The 26,490-nt window shown below is 38.2% G+C and overlaps 1 protein-coding gene across 1 annotated transcript in view; it reads right to left on the bottom strand.

Moving 5' to 3' along the window:
• The window catches only part of LOC149785308 (TBC1 domain family member 9-like), a 113,886-nt gene that overhangs the window by 36,951 nt on the left and 50,445 nt on the right, over positions 1–26,490 (bottom strand). The window contains exons 18-22 of the mRNA XM_089979198.1: positions 18,188–18,282; positions 15,023–15,117; positions 9,023–9,281; positions 7,587–7,647; positions 249–437 (exon numbers count right to left, since the gene is read on the bottom strand). Coding sequence (XP_089835324.1) covers positions 249–437; positions 7,587–7,647; positions 9,023–9,281; positions 15,023–15,117; positions 18,188–18,282 — 699 coding nt within the window. The remainder of the gene's footprint in view (positions 1–248; positions 438–7,586; positions 7,648–9,022; positions 9,282–15,022; positions 15,118–18,187; positions 18,283–26,490) is intronic.

Below are 26,490 nucleotides of genomic sequence, written 5' to 3'. Positions count from 1 at the left end.
CTTGTAATGTCACTGATGCTAGAAAAGTGATGTCCATGTTTCACTAGTCAGACACAATGATAAAAAACCTTCTTTTCACTGTAAGTCATTTTTACAGTACACAATAACTGTACATGTCTTAGCAAACTCTGATTTTCTACCACCTCTGAAATCTCACCAAAAAAACTCATGCAACTTTCTGACAAAACATTTATGTTAAAATAAGTGTTATCATCATTCAAATGGTTGACTTTCTCAGTAAAGCTCACCTGTTTGGAACCAGCATTGGCTGAGCACATCATAATATTGGTATGGCAAATATCTGGCATGGAAGAGTCACGATTTGTTATATTCTCCAGGTAACATCCTAGGATGGTCATAGCCTCACCATCATCCCGACAATCAAGCAGCTCAGCACTTTTATGTTCCAAGATAGTCAGTGCTACTTGAAATATCACCTGAAATTAATATTCCTTCATAGCAGAAAATCGGGCTATAAAATCATCATCATATATCATTACATTCCTATCAACACAGTTAAATTCAATATGTTAGTGATACCAAATTCTACCAGGAAAATAATGCCTAATATTGTATTATATTTAATTCTAGCATCAAAAATAAGAAATAAATAAAACTTCTGTGCTAAATTCACTAAAATCTTTTCCACTGCCATTGATAGCCTTACATTTCATATTATATGTATGTTTATGTACTATAAAAAAAAGTAATAAACATGTACAAAAATATCATATAAAAAAGAAATATAATTTGCTTTTCTAAAAAATACTGACATGTAACGTCTTTGAAACAATAATATGTCCGGAGTATAACCACCATATTGCAAAACCAGTGATCCCTCAAAAGTACTAAAAGTCATCTTACCACCAAGGTAAAAGTCTGACGAGAGCAATCTCCACCTTGATAAACAGACTGACCCTAAATACTGTACATATTTTAGTTACTGCTGGACCAGATAAGCATAATCTGGTTTTAATAAAATTTCAAAGAGGCTCATAGTGTGTGCCCCTATTATGACCCAGCAAGTATTAACGAAGAAACATTTTACTCCAACAATTGCTTGTTTCTTTAAATACATCACCAGATTAGGAAACTATGTAAGAGGTTGAAGGAGTTACATCCTCTTACATCTGAGAAGGCTCAATCTCTCATCCCCTTATGTCCATAAAGCAGTTTCAAACTTCATGAGATATGGGCTAAAGCTAGCATATAGAATATGTCTGGACATGTAGAAATATTTACCTCTGGCAAATCCAGACCAAGTCATTGAAAAGCTGTTCTGGGAAAGTAGCCTGCGTGTGATTGCTCTAGATGCTACCAGGTCAAACTGAGTCATTCAGGATGAATGGTCTCTGAGGTGCTACACTAGTGGTAGCCTTGTGAGCAGATATGGGAATGAATGCATTGGTCCTGACTTATTTCTTCATAAATGGAGAGGATAACCCATCATATCCATGACGACAGGGCCAGAGTGGAAATATCACCCCTACTTCCTGGTAAGTACCAGTGATATCTGCCTCTTCTGCATAGCGTTGCTCACTTGGGTCCCATTTCTGAACCATTATGGTCAAAGGTACAAGGAAGATAGAGACTGTAAGACAAAGAACTTGTTCTCATGAATGGGATCCTGTTCTTGGCACTGAAAGCTGGAGCCATTATGTGTGAATTCAATCTGTCATGGTGGAACTGTTGATAATTCTAATCAACCAAGAAAGCATGCATCTCCCTGAGACTCCAGGCTGTAGTTAAAATGACCAGGAAACAGATCTGCTTTAGATTTTGATTTAAAAGGTTGTTTTATTCAACTTCATCAGAGCTCACAGAAAATACAACTTCTGACAAAGGGCCAGTTTAAGATTGTGCAACAGTAGCCCAAGAAAACAATGAGAGCTGACTTCTACTCAAAAAGCCCAAAGGAGGAAGTAAACTAACTGTGGTACCAAGACTTTTGAGGGAATGTGTTTGCATTCACATCATTGGAAGAGAAACTCACCACTACCCCATGTTTTGATAAAAGGGTAAGGCTTCTTGCTGGTAAAAATGTGTCCACTGCTTGCTCTGTTAACCATTTTTCTGAGGGCTTGCAACCATCTCTGGGTATGGATGCATTACCTGCATTTACAACTGTTTCAGCAGGCTGGGAAAGTCCAGATTTCTCTGGGAATCTCCTTTGTTAAGTTTATCAGATCACTGATCAACAATTTTTTCCAACTTGAAGGCAGCAGTCATGATTTGACTTCATGCCAATTCCTTCACATTTTTCAATGATTGGGCAACAGAGGAGAGGAGAAACAGTGCATGCTGTGAGACCATTTCAGTTTAAGGAAAGAGTGTCCACTGCCCAGACTTTATGATTTGGGACTGGAGAGATAAAGGTTGTGGGCTTTGTCTTCCATTTCATCACAAATGGTTTATGTGAGGTCATAACTAATGGGAGCAAATTCAACTAAACACCAAGGGAAATAAGAACCATTTGGTAATAATGAGCTGAATTTGATTGGACAAGGAGTCTGCAAAGACATTCAGGGCCCTGGGTGTCCAAGTGGTTAAAAGTGCTTGCCTTAACATATCACTCACACATCTCACCTCTGTGTATGTGAGTTGAAGTGTTGGTTTGCCCAATGTGGGTATGTGAGAAAGCTCGCCAGTACCTTCTGGCAGGTCAGTGGGTCTTCCTGTGGTCTTCCTGGGTTCTTCCTCTAGCAAATATACTGGCTGCCATGAATGGCATATCAGGTGATGAAAAATGGCATTAAACATCACCCCCCCCCCAACCAAATATGGAAAAAGGACAGTGGACTTGCCTGGAATTATGGCCAACATGGATTTGGATTTTGCAGCTTTATCTGCCCTTTCGTTACCTTTTATAGGATTGTGACTTGTACAGGATACTTTTCACAGATTGTATATGAACATTATATTTTTGTAATACTAGTATCTGCTGATTTAAGATTCTTAAAAGACACTACCTTTTGTTTTTTGAAAGGTTTCAGTGTAGTTAATAGCCTGCTGTAATTTGTGCAGTAAAGTCTTTATCCATTCACTGCCTATAGATGGTGTCATGGGGTGTTGCAATAGCAGTTCTAACATTTTCTCCATCTATCAAACTGACTGTAAACAGTCGGATTCTCAAATATTTGGATGGGTGTCACTGATCTGACTATATGATAATCATAAAATAAATGGATAAAATAAGTGTTCACAAATCCTTGAGCTGAGTCTCTCTCTCTCTCTCTCTTAAAAATGTAGCTAGTTCCAAAATCTGTTGTACCTATCTCTTTATCTGTCAATATAAATGAACATGTCTGCATTTACTCTTTCAGCTACATCTGCATTCTATCTCTTTCTAATCTACATATCTTTCTACATGTATTATGTACATATATATTCTTATATAACATTAACTGTCAACATATGGTTGTAAGCTATTGATAGAAATACAAGGGAATAAAACGTTTCAATAAATATCATGTGATTTGCTTAAAATATACCATCTTATGTCTTATTATTTTGCTGATGTTGGATATTATGTTTGAGGCAAGCTCAAATTTTCTAAGGGCAAGTTCAATTTTCCAGTCAGCTTGACTATGGCAAGCTGACTTTTATAAAATTTGTAAATCCCTGTATTGGATCAAGCAATGCAAGTAAATTTTACAAGCTGATCCATACACAGCTGAGCTATAGTCAACAACCTGTATAACCATACAAAGACCTTTTGATCTGCTCCCAATTTGTTTTTGCCATGACTTATACCAAATACAGGATATTTCACATTTATCCCTGAGATATCATATATGTGGAAGAAATGTTAATCTGTAGTTGATAATGAGTTGCCAAATATTCTCTCCTCCACAACAAAAAAAAAGAACTGTTGATAAGAGTTTTAGGTCATCATGAATATGATGTAATCAGCAGAAATGCATACAGTCAGGTTTTGATTTAACAAATTTGCAGCCATTTTGTTTTGCTCATTTTTTGACTTTGTTTAGGCTCATCTGAAGTTGATGTTCAATAGTATGCATACTCATTCATCTGTAGCAGATAAAAAAGTCATCAACAGATAATGAGCAGTCAGTTCTTGGATTAAGGCATTTCACTACGCTGTCAATTTTGACTGACAATATGTTGCCCTGAGGTACATCCATCTCACAAGGATAGTATTCAGAAAGGGTGCTAAGAGTTCCAGCTAAAGACACAGTATCTCAAAGTTTTCTTCTAAAAGAGCAATGGTACTGGGACATCTATAATAATGGGTACTGTTTGCAAAAGGGGGGGGGTGCATTGAACATGGTCTGGACACTCTCTGAAACAATCTATATCATAAATAAAAGTGAACAATGTAGTATCTCCCATTATGGGTTAAAGTTCAATTCTTCCCACCAGAATGTCAGGCATTATTTCTGACAGAGTTCTTCCCAATCTCTAATCTCTCATAACAAATTATGCCAATTCCCTGGATGGCTATACCTGTGAAGTTTGCTTCTTTGGTGGCTGTTACAAACTAAACATGGCTACGTGATGATTTCAAAGACAGTAGTAAAGTGGAAAGAAATGCGTATCCTTCCACCATGCGAAGATTAACTGACACAGCTATGTCATTAGGTAATTGAGTCTTGAGCTGCTCTGTTGTCATGGCATTAGGTAACTGAGTATTGAGCTGCTGTTGCCATGGCATTTGGAAACCAAGCATGGAGCTGCTCTGTTGCCAGGGAATTAGGTAACTGAGTGTTGAGCTGCTCTGTTGCCACATGAGCCATATGAGACAATGGCTTCCAAGCATGAGTGTTAGTAGAGTTCTTGATGAAAGGGTTGAGGCTAAGTTCATATTGCTTTAAAAACAGCCAGGGAAACAAGTCTGGCATGGGTCCTGTTGTTATGACATTTTAAAGCAGTTGTGTGTTGTTTAAGGACTTCTGGTCCAAACACATGCAGGAAGGTTTACAGTCCGAGGCCAACAATGTCTCTGTGAACAACTGGGCCTACAAGGTGAAAAGTGGCTGTGTCTTTTAGATGGCACAGTTAAAATTGCTGGCTGTTGTCAATACAAAAAAAAAAGACTGTTGACAATTGGATCTTGAAGTAGCCTTTCAAAGCAATGAAGTACTTCAGTAACTTGATCAGACCACAACAATTCAAAGAAGTTGCTGACTATGCAATCTAGAGACACAAGAATCTCTAGGAGGCTTTAAATGACTTAGAAGGTGGGGGAAGACAGTTTTATAGGTAGAGATGTAAAACCTTGTTAATCAATGCTTGAAAGGACAAGACTTATCTGAATATCATTTGATCAATAAAGGATGATCCATTGGTGATGGAAGAGCCTCCTGTGAGGTGTGCAATGACTTATTGAGGAGTGCAATAACTGACCTAATGAGGAGTGCAATGACTGACCAAGTGAAACAGTCTGTGTGGGACAGTAAACAAACACAAAGAATCTGTCCATCTTGTGAAAACAGTAATTTCCAGGAGTTCCCTTTGTGTATCCCTGATGGTCCAAGGTTAGCACTGAGCATCTGAGAAAAGGGTGTTATTGTAGCTGGTACAGGGTCAAAAGAGTCAGGAGTGGTAATGGAGCTGTTCAGTACTGGTCTGCAATACTTCCTTGGGTCCAAGAATCAGGTAGCAAGAGATGGTTTACCAATTCCAGTGCTAGATATGCTTATTATGCCTGGTATTCAAGTCAGAGTTGGAACTGTCATGGCCAGGTGCTATCTGTATTGTAAGTCAGGCATATGTATACCAGAAAATCAATACTGTACACAATTCCAATGTCAAATACTTAAAATGCCTGATATGTTGGTGTTTGAGTCAAGAGTTTTGGAGCAATATATGGCCAGGTGCTCATATGTCATCTGGTTTAAAGCCAGAAATGGGAATACTGGGAAAATTTATCACCATACCTGCCTGCTTCTGCAGCCAATAATTGATATAGTTGGCATCCAGGTCAGAGTTATGTCTGGATACCTGAGAGATATCTGTGTTTTGGAGCCATGAATGGGTATACCAGGAAAATCAATAATGTAACTGACATCGGAAGTTGATGGCATAAGTTGATACTGTGCTGGCACTGATGTCATCAACAGCTCTGTGGCGTTTGGTGCCTAAGTCCAGTATTGGTTATCTCAGAAAAGATCACCATCACCAGTACTGAGATACATCTGTGTTGACTGTATATCTTCTACTGGTCTGGAAGGTCCACAGTACCTTGTCAGTCCTGGCATTTTTTCTGTTATTCTGTGTTCTGGAATTGCTAAAAGCATGCTACACATAATGTGATGTCACTAATTATGATATGTAACAGATATTTTGAACTGAAACTGAGATATTTTATTGATTAAAAAAAAGACCTGACATTACTCATTGCACCTGTTACAGATAGATATTAATTTAATTAATTACAAAATGGGTGTATCAGTGGTCAATATGTGAAGCTTTTATTAAAATGAGGTGTTCATATCACTCATAATCTGAACTAACAAATGTATGAAATATAGGTTGATAGAAAGCAGTCTGAAGCTTGGTATATTTTTATTGACTTTTTAAAATATTATTATTGGACATAATTAAATGAATAAATACCATGTAGCAAAAAAACACCCAATAATTTACATAAACTAATGGTATTACTATACATTTGACTGGTGTTTTGTATACCCCCCAACACACAAGTACACTCAACATTTTTTATCAGTTTTTCTTTACCACTGTTTCAGTACATAACACAGTCAACAGTTATGGATCCAACAACTACCGCATTATAATGGGAGAGAGCTGTTTTGCTTTATCTCTGAGGAATAACCAAGGATTTTTTTTGGTCCTCAAATTTGATGAATTTCTCAGTTTGTTTTCAAGTACCGAAGAAATCCTGTTAGAGTTATTTTCAAACTAATGACAGATTTGTCATTATTTATTTTGACTGTATGTATCACAAAATTCTCCATGTCAAAAATATCATAATGCATCTCAATCTGATGAGAATATGTAAGAATTTTAGCAATACCGATGTTTCTGGTGTTTTGCACACTGCAATACAAGTGGGTTATTTAGTAAAAATGCAATCTGAGTAAATTGTTTGGGTACATGTTATAATCATGGCAATGAATGACAGTCATTTCCAACAGATGTTGTTGTTGTTGTTGTTGTGGGGTTTAATGCCATTTTTCAGCACACGATAGGCTATACATGGCGGCCAGTATTAATGGTGGAGGAAGAACCCGGGAAAACCCTGGAAAGAACCACTGACCCACGAGAAGCTACCGGCAAGCTTTCTCACATACCCACACTGGCTGAATCCAGGACTCGAACCGGCGCAGACAGAGGTGAGATGGCAGCGATCTGTAACGGAGAGTGCTTTAGACCACTCGGCCACTTGGGGCCCCTCCAACAGATATAATGAACAACCAAAAATTATAAGATTTCATGTTTGTTTTCTTCAATAAGAAACTATTTCTTCATCCAATTATCTGTCAGTAAATGGTTCATGTACAGAGATTAAGATCTGAAATCTATTCTGACAGTGTAGCTGAACTACTTATTATGTAATTGCTGTGTGAAGTTTACAAAAATGCATGCTATTTATTTCATACCTTGGCACCATCATAGAAAAAGCAGTCCAGAATATTAACTGCACAATCAAATGGCATCACACTGAAAAGAATGAGAAAACTGTATATCTAAAATTTACAAATACATCTGAGGGTTCTTGCCCACTTTATTTGCTTAGGTGATTAATCCCAGATATGCTGCCTAAAAACAGATTTTTATTGTGGTTGATAACAAAACAAATAACAAATTAGTTTACAAAGTATTTACTAACTCTGGACCAGTCTGTGAGTGTCTGTAGTATACTCCTGAATGATATTAAGTGTAAATACAAATTACAATTTCAGTAACTTGCATATAACAGAAGAGTTCCAACTATCTAAATTTCTATCAACTTTTATGCTATCCATTTTAATTAAACCTCTATTCTAGAGAACTACACATAAAAAAGAAGACTGCTAACTGGTCAAAGATTTCTGGGTCATATCCTCTACTAGATTTCAACCAATCAGCTGTTGTCTTGACATTACATTAAATAGATTATTATAACAGAATGCAGTGTTTGAAAGTTGTCGAGAATTGACTGAGACACTTAAAATACTCATTTCAAATTTAAGTTGGTAACATTATTCTTGTGAAAAGTAATTGCATTCGAATAGAAATAGCTGCTAGCATCCTCCCTTTGACATAACTATGTATCACTAAAGCTTCAGTCTTGAAAATATCGGTGACCTGCGGCAATTGTAACACTGAATGACCATATGAAAAATCACACAAATTTGGACATTCTCTTTCTCTGAAAGAAAATGATGCATAAATTACTGAAAAGTGTAACTGTTTGTGCAAATGCCATTAAGAAATCAAGGGCACAGTCTGAACTGTAACGTAGTATGTTCATAACATTTACCCATTTTAGTATCATGCTTACATCAGTTACCTATGTAAACAAATGAAATTCTAGACCAGGGGTCTCAGACTCAAACCACCCTAAGGGCTGCATGAGGGCATTTTCAATGGTCTAAGGGCTGCACCACCTTTGTTATCTCTCATGACAGCCTGTGACACCAATCATTCTGCAGGCCACAGGATATGGCTAGGCAGACCTAACGAGGCCTGTGGGCCATGGGTTTGAGACCCCTGTTCTAGACTGACAAGAAGTACACAGATTAGGCATAGGTCATTTACAACACAGGTCATTTATAACTGATGCAAACCAAATGTTAAGCAACAATGAACTGTGCTTGTGAAAGGGTAAAAAATGCACTCAGATTTACTTTCAATGGGTGACTCTACATCAACTCACCACAGTGATGAGCGTGTAGTACAGTGTCTTCCTCGGCCTAGCCAAATTTTTACCTGGTCAGGATGAGTGAACAAGTGGTTTTCCTCAGCCGTGAAGATGGCAGCCATAGTGGCCATATTGGATGTCTGGGTGTTACTTTCATTTGGGAACAAATTAGACATCATAAGAAGTCCTTACCTGAGGAAAATGGTGAGAAACCATGAGAGCGAGATCATACTGAGAAGGCCCAGGGTATCCAGTCTGCTGTGCAGGTCAGGTAGGTTCTGTTTAATCAGTTCTTCAAACACGCCCTGGTCTATCAGCGCTCCTACCACCTTGGTATTGTAGTAGTCAGGCAGCATTCGTTCACATATTGCTGTCAGCAACCAGAATGCTTCCTCCTCACCATTATACAGCAAAAGGACACTGGTAACTATATTCATGGCTTGGCAGTAACCTAGTAATGTAGCAGTAGAAAACAAATATTGCAGTAAATTTATGTTTCTCTGAGATCACATTAATATTAGGATAATAAACTTGCTAATTCTTAACTCTAGCTCTTTTGAAAAGAGGAGTAGATTCATCTTTTCTGCCTATACAATACATAGACCAAGGGAAGAAACTCTTAACCATTACCCCTCTCATCACCACTAGGTGGCTACCCATCAAATGGATGTTTACCAGTTTTAAGGTGAGCGACACATTATTGAGGATGCTCATATTGTGGGGATGAGTGGGACACTTTTAAAGCAATGTGATCAGGTAAGTATTTTTGGAGAAACATTTACAAAAAAACCTCTTTCTCCTTTGAATACATTATCTGATCATACAAATGCTAGGAGTATCCTACCTGCACCATAGACACCCTTTGATAGAAGAATGGCAGCATTCCCTATAAAAAGGATAATTCTCCTAACACAAGAACAGCACAACCAATGGTTATATGAGATATGCCAAGAATACAGAATTCTTTTTTCACTGATAAAAATTCTAGGTGATTCCAGTGAAAGTACAAACCCCATGCCCATTTAGAGGTTGAGTTGACATCAACTGGGCTTGGTGGCCATCTGGGCCATGGCCACTGGACCCACCAAATTCATTTCTTGTCTTGGCAAATCTAGATCACAGATATAAAACTCAAAGAAGGTCGACTTTGCATGTCAGCCAGCAGCTTCTTTTATGTTCTGGATTGAAACACTCTGTTCAAACATACATCTGACAGAAATTGCCCTAATATCATGAGCTGAAATCTTTATGAAATGTATTTGACGTTTTGAGACTTCTGGGTATGACCAGTGTATTATCCACTTCAGTCTCAAATCCTAGGGCCTGACAGGTTTAATGGCCTTCACTGGAAAATGGGAATTCTTGTGCCATGTGACTTTTCTTTGTGTGTTCCCAGTAATGCTTGAGGGCACAGACAGGGTCTTGCATCGTGGCCTCTCTTGACATATAGATCTATATGAAACAGAGCATATGACCACTCTTTGATTGCCTGCTAACAGCAACCTATTTGCAGCTACAAAACATGGTTGCATCAATAGGACCATGGATCTGAGCTGGAGATAGTTTGCATCTGCTGAAAGGGAATTAACTCATTCACTGTGCATGCTGAAGCTAAATCTATCAGAAAGCATAACTTGCATGATAGCAGCTTCAAAGAGGTTCTGATCAAGGCTCAAAGAGGTTCTGATCAAGGCTCAAACAGACCTGAGTTGAACCATGTTAAAACCCATTAAAGATTTCATTTGTGAAACAGGGCAAAAAATTCTGGCCTATTAAGGTCAAAATTGGCTAGCAGGTCTGATAGATCTCTATCATGACCAGTATCTCCTTTGCCACGACATCTGAAAGAGTTAGAAACTACTGACCAGTAGCCACTGATAGTAATCAGAGCTAACACTGTTCACTGTGTGATTGTGGCACTCAACAGGATGATGCTGTTGACCCTGCACCAGTTCCTGAAAAACATTCCATTTACCCTTCTAAACCATAAAAGTGGATGGCCCTCTAGCACATGAGATTCTCTCAGCAACTGAAGGCTCTCCCAATATGAGCCAGGCATGAAGGAGATGCCTGTCTAGGCAGGAATGAAACATGTGGCCATGGTTGTCTGAGCTGGTTTAGCCTTGCTGGCATTTTCATGGGAACCTCTATCACTAAGTCGAGTAGATAATTCACCCAGGACTTGTTCCTCCTGAGAGGGTCTATCAGATTTACCTTGCAGTTTTGATCACTCAATTTCTGTATTATTTTCTGTACAAAACTGCCATAAGACAGGCATAAACTCCAAACTCCTCCCATCCGACTGATAGAGCATCCAGGTTCAGGGATCTGGAAGACAAAAGTGGGCAGCTGTGATTCCACCTTGTCATGGAAAGGTGTATAATTCAACACTCCTAAAGAGCACAAATCTGATACATGACCAACTGACAAATGTACCTTGCCCTTTCTGGACAGCAAGTCAGCCAGGACACTAGGCTTGCTGTAATGTGTCTGATCTGGATGGTTATCTTTGACAGGGAGCACTAGTACAGGAACTTTCAAACTGAAATGAATTGACCAGGTGATTTTATCCCATCTGAGCAAGTAGCTCAGTACCAACGAGTTTTCTGACATGATAAGGAGAGATTTCTCACAGAGCTTGTTCCTTTCAGAGATGAAAATCATTTACTATATCCTTCATTTCCAAAGAGGTAACTCCTCTAGACCTCACCTGCCACATACATAGTGAAGTGAAACAGGTGGTCTCTTCAGCCGTATGAATTGGGTCTGTGCATGCTGTAACATCCAGCTGAGGCTTTTCCATGGGGATTCCTGCTCTATGCCAATGCTTGTTGTGCCACAGACAGGAATAATACTACTTCGGTCATGATCATAACTCACTTATCAAGTCAACCAGAAAAGGGGCACTACTGTGCCAGCAGGGCAACCAAAGATGACTCAAATCCAGTGCCACACTATATAAACTGTGGGGCTGCAAAAGTTCTCTCGCTGAAACCCACTCCGTCAGAAATCAACTCCAATAGTTTGATGATCCATACAATGCATATGTGAGGGAGATGGATGAGACTGATATTGCAAAAAGGAAACCATACCCAGGTGGTCTAAATGCTGAGATCTGTTGAGAAACGACTTTTCCCAGTTCACTAAAAAAACCTGAAGAAACAGATTTTCTTCCTACCCTTCACTGAAAAATTGAAGTTATGATGCATTTTTTTGGATGCTGACAAGATACACTGCGGTCACTGTTAATGAAATCAACAAGGTGATGCCTTTGATGATTTTTGTGAATGTCCATGGACTGATGTTGAGGCTGTATGGGACTGCACAAAATTAATAATTGGTAAGTAACCTTGAATATGCATGAAGCCAGATAAATTGGGGCATGAAAATATGTGTCAGTTAGGTCAAGACTATCTGCAACTTTGTCCATTTTTTTTATGGAAAGACTGATTCACCATGCCGTTTTCATACTGATCTTCAGCACAGCAATGTATTTGGTGAATTAGCTGAGGTCTATGACTGGCTTGAGTTTACTGCTGATTCTGTTACTAGTGAAAAGACTGGAGTAAAACCCTAAAGAGTTGTTTCTGAACTATCTCCATTGCACACTAGTTGAGTAATCACCAAATTTACTTCTGCAACATTTTGACTTTCTCCAAATGTGATGGTATATCCATCATAAAAAAGAAGACAAAAGGGAAGGGGCCTGGATAAATAAAATCTGAAACCCCTCTGAAAGATCATGGATTACCCATTCATTTTGTGCAAAAATAGTTCAATCCAATACCGGTAAAAATGAAAGAGCCTGGCAACAACTGGTAGGCTGTCTGCAGACATAGGGTTGGTGAGTCAATGATGGTTGTTGGGAGGCTTGGGGAAATAGAAACCTTGTTTCTTATCCCCTTTATTGAACTGCATCATGAAGTGATCGGATAGCTACACCTGACAACTGACCAAGGTTGAAACTGTTGTTGGGCTGAATTCAGCCTCTTATTCTTTGCTGACATATTCCACACCAATAAGGTAGAGATCAATCTGGCCTGAATGCCAATGCAGGTGGCAAGGCAAGTTAAAAAAGCTGGTCCTGACTCTGTACTACCCCTATCTTATTGACAAATAGGAACAGCAACCCAATGGGTGCAGCATGACGAGCCAAGGAATGATGTGACTCGAGTGACGATAAAACCATCTGGGCATTAGCCATCAAGCAGTGCAGAGTGCTGGTGATGACCTTGGCAATCTTAGTCTTAAACCACCAAGCATGACTGCTGCCTGATTTTTCAGCTAGTTAAATGGCTAGCAATGCTAGATCTAATATGGAAGCCATTTCCACAATGTTACACAAGACCTTTGAGGTGACATGGAAAACATTCTTATCCACTTTGTAAAACAGTCATCATATTCACCACCACAATGTATTTATATTTATCTAATATAAAAAACTCCATGGCAATGTGTTCAGTACTGGCAAGATGAAGCCGCCTAAGATGTAAGGGGAGATAATGGTTGAGAGGTCTGTCCCTTTGTCTTTAAGGTATATAGACTGAAAGACTGATGTTTATCATTTTTGGGGGAGGGCTTGATTTGGTGGGTAGCAGAGTTTATTTTCTTAATGTACTGAATTTATTCAAAGGAGAAAGCATTATTATCTGAACATTAAATTGCTCAAGGCATCATTACATCTTAAGTGATGAAGATTCTGATGTGACAAAGACAATGATTTCTAGTATTAGTACTACTATTACTACTACTACTTTTGCTATTAACTTTTTTGTTGTTATATTAAGAAAGATATGTTACACTTAAATATGATAACTGCCATTAGGTGGTGAAAGCCACAGTGACTCAGTGGTTAACATGTCAGACTCATAACCAAAAGGGTGTGGGTTTAAATCCTACCATCAGACCAGCCACGATCAGCTACTGTGGTGTGTTCTTGGGCAAGGCACTTTACAACAATTGCCTTGGCATGAAATACAGTGGTCCTCCTCATGAATAGCCCCACCTGACCAGCAGCTACCCACTCTTTACAGCCAGAATCCCTTGGCACTAAAGAGTTTGTGTTCAAAAGTACTCCTCAAGAAAGGCCACCCCTCTAAAGCCACCAGCGGCCAACATATTAGTGCACAAATGTAAACTTTACCCCTCACAAGTGGCCACATTTTATTATTGTGTCCAGAGCCAATATTAAATTTGAGTAAGGTAAGTAGTCGGATCATCTTTCCCAATGTCTGTTTCCGGATATCAGGTTTTTGTTATTGAATGAAGTGTTGGCTAAAGTACATGTATCACTACCACTAAGGTTACTACTGTATCATTAACGCGGATGTTTACAGGAAATGGGGTTTGTAAGGATATGTAATGACCCATCAAAGGACTAGGTTTGTAAGGATATGCAATGACCCATACAAGGACTGGGGTTTGTAAGGATATGTAATGACCCATACAAGGACTGGGCTTATAAGGATATGCAATGACCCATACAAGGACTGGGGTTTGTAAGGATATGTAATGACCCATACAAGGACTGGGGTTTGTAAGGATATGCAATGACCCATACAAAGACAGGGGTTTGTAAGGATATGCAATGACCCATAAAAAGACTGGGGTTTGTTAGGGTATGTGATGACCCAGCCAAGGACTGGGTTTGTAAGGATATGCAATGACCCATACAAGGACTGGGGTTTGTAAGGATATGTAATGACCCATACAAGGACTGGGTTTATAAGGATATGCAATGACCCATACAAGGACTGGGGTTTGTAAGGATATGTAATGACCCATACAAGGACTGGGGTTTGTAAGGATATGCAATGACCCATACAAAGACAGGGGTTTGTAAGGATATGCAATGACCCATAAAAAGACTGGGGTTTGTTAGGGTATGTGATGACCCAGCCAAGGACTGGGTTTGTAAGGATATGCAATGAGGACTGGGGTTTGTTAGGATATGTGATGACCCAGTCAAGGATTAGGTTTGTACTGTTATTTAATGACCCATAAAAGGACTGGGTTTGTACACATATGTAATGACTCATCCAAGGGCGGGGTTTTGTACAGATATTTAATGCCCCAAACAAGGACTGAGGTTACACATCTAAATCAATGAGTACTTAATATAAATTCTCAGAATTTGTTGTAGAACCATTGTGAAATAGAAGACAGATGTTAAATTGAACAAATGATACTAACCTATATTGGGATTTCTCCAAGCATAGGCTGTGAGAACTCTCCGCAATGCCCCTATTCCCAAATCAGACTGAAATGCGGGGTGTTCTGGAAGGGATCTGTTTTGCAAAATGATAAAATGATGAAGTCTTTAAAGAGATGGCCCATATGTATGGTATGATGAATGAATCATAATGTGACAGCAGGTGACAGTCTAAGCATTTTGTTTGGGGTAATCAGTAGAACAAGCTGCATAGATCTGCAGGTGCATTATTATCTGGGTCTGTGCAGTTTGCAGTTTGACTCACTCATTTTATAAGCAAGTATGTATCGTAGTTTAATGATGGAAAATAAATTTTTAATTAATTTTTTTTCTCCAAACAATCAAACTACAAATTCCCGGTTCATTATATACAACTAGAGGGTCTGCAATAATTGCCACACAGAATTGGTTGTTACATAATGGTTACTTATTCTGTGCAGTAATTTTCATGGTAACAGAAAGAAGAAAAAAAACAACCCTGAAAAGTCAGGAATTCGTCCCTTCTTCTACTATCAAAAATACTGTAGAGAAATCAGCTTAAGTAAACATCATGCTGCAATTAGGATAATGTGGCTGGTGTACAGTCTCTGGAATGAAGAAAAATCATCTGCATACCAGTTTGGGTGCAGAGAGTCTCTAAAAACAGTGCAACCTCACCTCATATACTCATGAAGGCCCTTGAGGCACACTGTTTAAAAATATCCATAATGGCTAGTTTCCAGTTTGAGTGAATACATATTTTCTTGCTCATCAACTGTCCATAATAAATTCCAATGCTAGATTTTATGCAGACATACAACGAATGTGATCTTTTCCCAGTCAGTTCTTGCTTGAACGTATTCCTACTTTGGCAGTTCATAGTTTATAAAGAAAAATGAAAAATAATAAGTTATCTAAAAGCTGCCATTAGCAATTATGAATGCAGTGGTAAACTCCATGGTGAAAAAGTATTTATTCATCTTCAGTTCAATCAGCTGATTTAGATGAGATACAAACTGCACTACAAGCGAAATCAAGATTAACCCTGATAAAGGACACACAATATGAATTTTCTTTTTTGAGATGGCTAAAGCAACAAAATATACTGATGGTAATCTCTCTGATCGGGAGGGCTAAAATGTCTTTCTCAACTAAATCTGGACTTATGTACTACCAAAATCAAATGCAAGTTCTAACCAGCTGAAACAAAACTCCAAAAATTTAGACTGACATGTTCCCATGGAGCCATCCATTTTCCCTCAATGGTTAAGTGGATCCAAATATTTCAAATGGACACAGACTAAAAAGATCTTTAGTAACACACCCCAACCACCATCCAAACTTTTTAAATGCAGCTTGTCTATAACTTGACCACAATTCCATCAAGAACTGCTTACTGTTGTTAACCTGGTCTTATTCAAACATAAACATAAACAAGAAGAGTTCTGAATAACAGCATGTCTTGCCTGGAGACCATTCTACTAAAAAAACATTGAGATAGAAGAATTCAACAGAATGCTCTCTCTCAGTTGCTCAACTAAAGCATATTCCAAATAACTTGAAATGTCAGTATAAGATGAAAAGTAGGTCATTATGACTTAATTTGCATGTGATAGTATCTTCCATAATGATTACACACGTTTCAAGATTGTACATGCAAAAGCTTGAGAAAAGCTGAACTAAATGCCAAAAAGTGAATACTGATGCTGACACCAATAATGAAACACTGTCGATGCTGTCATAAAAGTGATACCTATGTATGACACTGCCTATGCTGCCAATATCTCTAACACTGCCAGAAAAGTGACACCTGAGTCTCAACTATACGTAGCTATCGAGATAAAATGACCTACATTCTTGTTGCAAGGAAAATGACAATTATACCCACCCAATACTTTTCTGTTGTGACAAGAATCTTAATGCTTTGAAGCTGCATCTGTCCTGACACAGTTTCTACCAGAAAAGTGATACATGGGTCTTACGTATACTTAGTTCAACATACCAACTCCACACATGTATTAGTATGTTGGTTGATTTGGGATCTGATACCTAATTATCTGTTCATAAACTACGCATTTTATTGCAGACAAATCTGTCCACAAGACAAGAGTGTATATACTGACTGTTTTAGACTCATGTGTTTCTTGTTTATCCTATATTTAACAGCTTGTAAATCCATATGGAACAACACAACACAACCTCCTGTTGCCATTTCAAATTACCATGCTACATTAGTAGATAATCAGCTGTTCCATACTGAGAAACCAATCAAATGCAACTTCACTCATTTGAAAATGGTTGAAGGTCAATCTGACTTGAGCAGCTGTGGATTTGTCTTGTGATTGTCACCTGATAAATGTCTCATCATGTGACTATTATCACAGTTCATTAATGCAGATTACAAAATGTATGGATTATTTTATATTGTAAGCCAAATTACTCAGAACACTACCAATTAATCCATCCATTTTGTAATCTGATCCATTGTTGACCTGTGATAGTGGCCATATGATTCGATATTCATAATATAACAAATTCACAGCTGTTCAAGTCACATGACCAAAAAAAACCCCCAAACTGAATAAGTGAAAAGTTGCATCTAACTGGGTCTTTGACACTGATGGAATGGCATCTTATCTTCCAATGTAGCTGTGTAGTTTGACATGGTGACAGGAGTTAGGGTTGTGTTATTCCATGTAGATTTACAAATGTTTAAAAAGTGGACTTCATAGATCACTGAAAAGCCCCTTCAAACAACCATAACTAAAGAGCCAAACAAAATATCTGCCTAAACACAACCAATGAGCACTCATGTGTTACAGACAAGTTTGTCTGCAACAACTGCAGGAGTTTTATGAATGGGTGAGATCTGATCCCAAAGCAGCCAACATACCAGTACAGGTTTGGGGGCTAATTTATCAAACTGATGCTTTGTATGAGAAACAAATATCTTAAGAATGTAGATGCTGCCAACTTCCTTGACAGTGTTGCTGCAAGAAAAGTTATACCCACATCTCACCCTTATTCAAGTTTGCAGATGAAACAAAAATATCAACACTGTTGATGATGCCAGTGTCTCTGACACTGTTGCTGCCAGAAAGTGTTTAAGTCCTGCTTTCTACAGAAGACTAACCTGTAACAGAATAAAGTATTGCAGGTGAGCTTACCTATGTAAATCTCTCTCAATCTCCTCAGCAGCCAATGTATTTTTACCTGAGCTTTGTCTGACTAGATCGGCATAGTACTCTGGATGTGTGGCCTTCTGTAAAGGGACAATAATTACTTTTAATGTTGTTTATAAGCTGTATATAAAGCAACGTCCAGCACAAGTTCACTACTCCAAAGCTGTTTTATTACATTAAATAATGTGTGCACACACACACACACACACACTCCTGGCAAAGTGTTTCTAAACTGGCTTTTATAAACTTTTAATCCTGTTAAGTTTGCTAATAGATCCCCACCCCTATATAACTGTGTCAGTTAATCAGTGCTTCAACCCGGTTTGAAAAAAAAGGCTTATTCAGGGTTCATACACCTTTGGTGTGACAAAAATTAAAGGACTTTTCAAGGACTTTATCCAATTTTTTCAAGGACCCTGATGCCCAGTGCACTTTAGGTATATTTATCAATGGCCATTTAAAGGATTAGTGAGAATGTTGTAATTTCCTGACAAGTGGCTTCCTAAGATTTGTGCAATAGGCTTGAGACTTTATTATAAAGAATTAAAAAAAAATCTTAGGAGAATAACAACACTTTACTGCTAAGAAAAACAAATGAATTCAGATCTTTATATGAAGAACAAGAGAGAAAAAAAAACATAGATTACATAGCAATTAAGGTACACGAGATTCAACAGTTCTTTAAATTCTTAACTCCAACTACCAATTGGGGTTGAACACACACTTCCCAGATATTCTGGTCCAAGTGAAATGAGTAAGCTCTCGCAGAAAAATACCCAGGTGAATCTTCTGTTTTCTCAATGCCATGTACACATGTTTATCCTTTGGCAGGTGTGAATGCAGCCTCGTGAATATTCAGTAGCGATCAGAGTTTACGGAGATTGCTGAAGCCCACCTTCTCTCTCTGACACACTTCACAAAAACACATCGGCCAACCTTGTATATAGCGATTTGCATAATTTATGCATACCTGAAGTTGTCTGCGGTAGATAAAATCGTTGTCTGGAATAACTTTGATGCATGGTATAATGCATTCACAAGGCACCTTAAAATCATCAGCTGCAAAAGTATGCCACGTGTTGCCATGTCTAACTTTTTATGTCTGCTGTTGTGTGATCTCTCATCAAAAGTTTACAGGTACATTTACACAAAGATGTAAGTACATTGTGAAGTAAGTGGCCTTTTTGTTAACAAGCAAATGACCATAATTATGCCCAAAGTTTGGTTGCAATGCTGAAAAAGTCAATAATAGACTTTCAGCTGACTTCTGAATTTTAGATCATATGCTGAAAATCAGAAGCTTGGATGTATAATATGAATAAATTGTGACCATTATTGTATATATTTTTCATTATCGTTTGTTTTGAGAGTTTGAACATCTGATTCCCCATGATTTAAACTACAAAGATGTACCTCTGTCGCAGAAAATAAATCAATGAAGAAGAATGATTGACGGAAAAGATTTGCACACTTTTTAATGCTCTCTATAATCAGGTCCACAATTATAAATATTTGATTGGTAACGTGTTGTAAACCACCCAACAGCAAACAGTTTTATTTTGAACACATGATATAATGGTATGAAAAGAACCTTTGGTACATTTGTTTGTCCATTAATTTTATATTTTTCAAGGACCGAGGCTTATTTTCAAGTACTTTTCAAGGTAAAAATGATTTTCAAGTACATTTCAAGGATGAATAAAAATTAAAGTACTTTTCAAGGTACTGTGCAGACCCTGTAATTGGCCCCCTAAATTTCTCAAGGCAGACCAATGGTTTAATCATGACAGACCAATTTCATAATAATCCAAGACATGATTTACACAGTCCATGTAACATACTATTTGTATGAAAAGCCAAGTAAATAACCTTACGATTCTCATCTTTTCGCAGGGTTAACAGCATATTTCTTTCAAAATATTCAAGAGTTTTTCAAGGTTTAAATGAGTATTTTTCAAGGTGCATTCTTATATTAATTTTAAAGGATATCAAAGAAACTGTATGCAAAAACAACTTAATACTTACTATTACTTCTTATGAGGAACATTTCTTGCAAATTTATTATAAAAAACAACATGAAGTTAAGAGTATGATCATTGATATCATTCCCATTACTAAACATCCTACATCTGGACATTAAAATAATGTACAGGCACTGAACAAAGTTCATTTTACTCTGTCTATGCTACACTATTTACAAAGTCCAAAATATTTTTTTCAGTTCTTGTAGCTTGTCATAAAGCTGTTTTTCAAGAGCTCTAAGTTTAGCGATTTTGTCCTTTCACTTTTCCTCAAATTATTTTGATGTCATGATAAAGGAAATTTTCCTATGGATCTTTGCTTTCAATGCAATGTCATCAGCAGCAACTGTCATTGTCTCAATGACTTTTTCAGTACCTTCCTTTCTTCTTCACTCATCCCCATAAACAAAAAAAAGTAAAGATATTTGGTTTTTTTATATTAATGCTTATTTAAAAACAGTGTATGGATATTTTAAACTATTTCATATTAATATTTCTCTCAGCTATGCTGTATTCTATATTTTCTTATTTATCATGTTCCTTGCAATTATCGTCTGTCCTATTTCCACTCAATCCAAAATTAAGACTATATACAGTTTCTATTTTAAAACTTGAATCTCTTTGTTCACAGATACCTCTTTCATCAAAAACGATTTCATGCTGAAGGCTTCATGTCTTGCCATATTAGCTGTAATGAGTGGAGTTTTTTTTCCAGCTGCATGTGACCGAAAAGCACACAAATCAATATCCTTCTGGCATAATTTGCATTTTGCAAAGCTCTCATAATCAAAATTTTATATTTTTCTTCGTCTAGCCACCGAAGTTGGAATCGGCAGCCAGACATTTCAAAGTGTACAAATGATTCGAATTTAAACCTCGGCTATATCTGGGCTTCATACAATTGGAAGTTCAAAATGTATGACTGCGCAGAGGCCTGATGTGTAAATTGCTGTTCCAGCACAAACTTAGCAAGATATTGTTTTGTTTTGGGTTTTTTAAAATTTATTTTCTTTTTCCTTTTTATTTAAATCTGTAAAATGAAAACTATTTATTAATTCCTTTCGGTTTCAAGAAAATCAAGGCCTTTCACGGTACCCAGACAATATTTTGAATTTTTAAGGTGTTTTCAAGGCCTTGAGGGACAAATTCATTTTTCAAGGATTTTCAAAATCCGCTATGGAAACTGTCTTTGATGCCTTCTAACAATACTCTAACTATGATTAATAAGTGAAAGGATACAATTTTATGCCCCTCTAACATTATAGTCATCAGCCTTGTGATGTTTCAGCTTTCAAGTGATTAGCTGAGGATCTGATTTTTGCTCCTGTCTTTTTGGAATCCAATTCATCATTGGAAGCATCATTTTCTGCTTGAAATTCATCTTAGCTTCTGTGGACTTTACCAGCTTGTTCAACAGAATCAAGACATTTGTGGTTATTTGTATTATTTTATGATATAAGTGTGATACTGGGTAATGAAACCAGTTATGTGATGTTCCATATATAACTATTAGCAAAACTTGGCTACCTTTATTAATAATAAATAGTACAAGTGTTGCCATATAAGGGATTAAGATAATGGAGAAAACAAAGTACAAGTAAGTAGAAATGATCACTTGATGGATTTTGTTCATTTTTAAAGACACATGCACTGAGAAAATAGTAGCTGAGGGGTGTACAACTAATTTTAATCATGTAATTCTTACCTATGTCACTACTGCCTTGCTGTGCTTACCTCTTCCTTGATGCAAGTCCCCTTGTTCAAGCTCATGATTCCATTCTCCCATTAGAGAGAAAGTTCTATTAACATAAAACAGAAAGAACAAAGGCCCATGCAGAATACACCTCCTCTGTGACTTGGACCCAGAGGACATCCGAGAAAGGTGGGAGGAGGGAATCGTGCAATAGCGACAGATAAGTGTTACATATTAAAAATTAGTTTTACAATTCCAATAAAACCATATTTTAATAGCAATAATAAATTACCTGTCACTAAGGTAGAAGTGTTCCTACTGTAATCTGGCAGAATGTTGGGCCTTTTCTTAGCTGTCCCTGTGGGGGTCAACAAGAAAATGAATTCTCCTGGTGCACTGAAGACTGACAGTAAAGGAAGAAAGTCATGTGTGACACCACAATGCAGCTCTCATAACACACTCCAATGGTGAATAAGATTAGGTCCAGAAAGACACATTATCCCCGTCTTCATGGGAGTTAATTCTAATGACAGAAAGACCTCTCTTAGTTAGGGACTGATAAGTTCTCCATATACTGAGGACAATCCAACTGCAAATGGTATATGCTGAAATATCATCGGAGCCCTTAGTAAGTAGGAAGAACATTTCTGACTCTATCATCTTCTTTCTGAAGAAGCCTAATAGAACTGTAAAGCCCTAACTGGGCATGGAAGCCTATCTACATAATCCCCAACAGAGATATCACAGAGACTCGGGATCCCAGTAGGACGTGGTGCTAATGAAGGAAGCTGGTCCACAAAGGAGAAAAACTGACTCATTATACTTAAAAACCTTAACCTTTCTCTACAGACAAGGCATGAAGCTCACACCTCTGAACACTTTATATGAGCCAAGTGTGATGGTGGAAAACTGGGGACTGCTGGGAAGCTGAGACAACATAGCTGTGATAGTTGGTCCTTCCTCTGTGGTAATCTCTAGGATCATCTACCAACAGGTCAAGAGGAGCTGCCATAATGGAGATCCTGACTTAGCAGAGTACATGCAGAATCAATTTGATACATGGGAAGGCATAATCAAACAGATGATATCATGTTAGAATGAATGCATCCTCTGCCCAGGCTCTCTAATCTGAGAAAGGGCAGAATAAAAGGGAACTTGTTGTTCTGTCTCATTGCAAAAAGAAACAAGTCCACCAGGGGTCTCATCCACAGTTGGAAAAGTGACTCTGCTGCTTCCTGGTGAAGAGAACATTCCAGAAGGACTGCATGACCCTTACTGGATGGACTGTCCATCAAGATATTCTTCTTGCCAGAAATATGGGAGACTCTAAGCATGATCTCATTCGAAGCTGCCCAAAGGAGGTTCCAAACTTCCATGCAGAGAGAAGGGGCAATGTGTACCTCCTCATCACAGAATGACCCCATAAGTGGATGACACACCCCTGTAAGCCAAAATACTGCCTGCATATCCAAATTGTTTATGTGAAGGGTAGCTTCTTCTTGGGACCACAAGCCTTGAAGAATTACTCCTTCTGGCTTCAGTTAAGTACCCCAACAAGAAACTGATGTGTCAGTGTACATATATGAGTGGGGTGAGGGTCATGAATTGGGACTCTCATCAGAAACCAGTCCAGATTGGACCACCAAGTGAAGTGGTGATCAATATCAGACACCTGAGAGCTCTTAACTGACAGAGGATCCTTGTGCAGTCTCCAGCAGAAAATGGAGAGGGTGCAAGTTATGACTTTTGATGAGAACCAACTCCAATGTGGATTTTAAGGTCACCAAGAGTGAAATGTATAGGTAAGCCAACAAGGACTTGGCTTAAAATGCAGGATTCTGCCTTTCCCATCCAGTGGAATAAAAACTCACCCTAGGCTGGTGAGGAAATTCATTCCCACATAAATGAAATCCTATGAATGGATTTGATCTGATTTCTCTGGGTTTGAAAATTAGCCCTAGCCAAATAACTGGATACATAGAGAGACAGATTTTGCAGGATGGACTCTCTAAGGACACTTGGCATCAATCAGTTATTGAAGCACTTGATGAATAGGATCCTCAGAGACCTCATATTGTATGCAACTACCCCCATTACTATGGCAAATGCTCTAATGGCAGAGGCTAGGCTGAATGGCAAAGTTTGAAACTTAAAAACCTTTTGCTCCAGGCAAAACCGGAGTTATTTCCTGTGGGAAGAAAACATGGGGATGCAAATATATCATCCTGAAGGTCAAAATCAACCACTCATTCTGAGAATTATGACATTTCTGACTGCAGCAGTAGTGTTCATCTTAAATTGCTCTTCCTGCATAAATATGTTCAAGGTGGAAAGACGGATTAAAAGCTTAAAATTTCTGCCTTTCTTGTTCATCAAGAAAGTCTGAGAGCAGAAAGCCAGAGACTGGTCTTTTTAAACCCTCTCTACTGCACCTTTCGTCATAATGGTGTTTACCTCTTCCCTCAAATAAACCGGCCTTGACTGGTGAAATAGGAGGGGGGGTCATGAAAAAGGAGGGTGTTCCTGGAAATGAAGCCAGTAGCCCTCTTGTAGAGTAGAAATTACCCACATCTTCTATGATGCCTTACCAAACCATTAAAAAGAGGTCTAGCCAAGCACCCACAAGGATGCTGGAAGAATAATACATGGCAAGAGAGGGGGCAAGTTGCGGGGTCTCCCCTTCCTGGGGTGGAGTCTGCAGATGTCTTCACTTGGCCTTTCCAGCTTCATCATTTTAATGTGGAGAGGACAAAAGGATGATCTGAATTGGGGTTGCTTCTGGTACTATTGGGACTGCATCAACTGAAAAATTTGGAAGAAGACCCATTTTGTGGTCTAGATGAGCAAGCTTCTTGGTCTGACTTGGCAGGCCAGGTACATATACGAGTGACAAGAGTTGTTGGTGCCTTAGATTCTAAGACGTCACTGAAGGAGTGAGACCTCTGAATAGGTGTCTCTGTGTCTAGAGGAATAGCCCTTAGAAGATTCTTGTTGCAATTTACATGACCTTCTACATATTCAGAGCAACATCCCTGAATGGTTGGCACATCTGTATCAGATTAAAGGTAAACCAAGAGTGGATTTATGCTCAATCAGGCAAATGGAATTTCAAGGAATTCAAGTTAAGACCATTTCTTCCTTGTACCTGTTAAGTGTTGACACCATCTCTGATATTCTTCTGCAATAACAAGATTTTCCAATTAGCTGCTGTAGTGCATATAATGGATGTCATATTGGTACCATTTTCACTCTGAACACAGCAGACATCACTATAAGTCTTTTAGTAAAACCCCAATGTCATAATGACGATTCATTCAAGGTAGCCATAACAGCAAGATTATATAGATGGTTGTCATGGCAGCCATACTGGATGTATAACTGGCATGATTTTTATTTAACCAGGCATCATAAGAAGTGATTTAGTGAAAACTCCATGTTGATTAGACATCCATAGTGAGGCATGGGGATAATATTTTATCAAGATATGACTTTTCATTCAGGAAGAATAGCAATAACAAAATTTTCAAGATGGCTGCTGTGGTGGCCACAATGGACATTAGATCAGCACCATTTTCAGTTAAGACCAACATGATTTCATAAGAATTATCCTGGTGAAAACTCGACATCAATAAGATTTTCTGTTCAGATAAAGTTGTGATAACAAGATTTTTAAGATGGCTGCCATGGCAGCAATAATCGCTCTAAGTACAGCACTATCTTCCTTTAGGACCAACTAGATATCATGAGATGTCTTTTAGCAAAAACCCATACTGACATAACCATCCATTCAGGTGAAGTAGTAACAATAAGATTTTCAAGATGGCTGCCATGGTGGTCAAACTGGATGTCAGATTGGCACCACTGTTATTTAGGACCAACAGGACATTATAAGGTCTTCCGATGAAAAACTTTGTCAGCATTTTTCCTGTCAGGAGGAGGAATAACACAATTTTCAAGATGGCTGCTATACTGCATGTCAGATTGGAACTATTTTCATTTAGGACCAAGTAGACATAACAAGTCTTTCAATGACCCCTCATCCCCCCATGCTGATATGACCATCCATTCAGAAGAAACAACAATAATGAGATTATCAAGATGGTCACTGCAGTGGCTATATTGGATGCACAAGTGGAACCATTTTCAGTAAGGATGAACAATCAATCCTAAGAAATCTTCCAAGAAACGTCATGTTGACATGACGAGTAGCAATAACAAGATTTTCAAGGTGGCACAGCCATAATGGCCTGCAGATTGGTACCATTTAAATTTAGGACCAACTGGAGTTCATAAGTCTTTAAGTCCAAACCCTATGTTGATATGACTATTTGGGAGGAGCAGCAATAACAAGATTTTCAAGATGGCTGCTGAGGTATACATATTGGATTTTCAGGCAGCACTATTTTCATTTAAGAGGAACTAAACCTAGTAATGAATGTTTGTGTACAGTCACATGGCAATCCTCCAAGTATTTTCGGAGGAATAACAATAACAAACGACGCTAATGGATGGACAAGTGATGGATAATCCACAACAGCGATCTCATTAATTCTTCCAATATATGACCAACCAAA

The sequence above is a fragment of the Sinohyriopsis cumingii genome, chromosome 13 (assembly GCF_028554795.1).
Source record: "Sinohyriopsis cumingii isolate HCF-2022 chromosome 13, ASM2855479v2, whole genome shotgun sequence".
In the NCBI taxonomy this organism is placed as follows: Eukaryota; Metazoa; Mollusca; class Bivalvia; order Unionida; family Unionidae; genus Sinohyriopsis; species Sinohyriopsis cumingii.
This window is presented reverse-complemented; position numbering and strand designations above follow the sequence as displayed.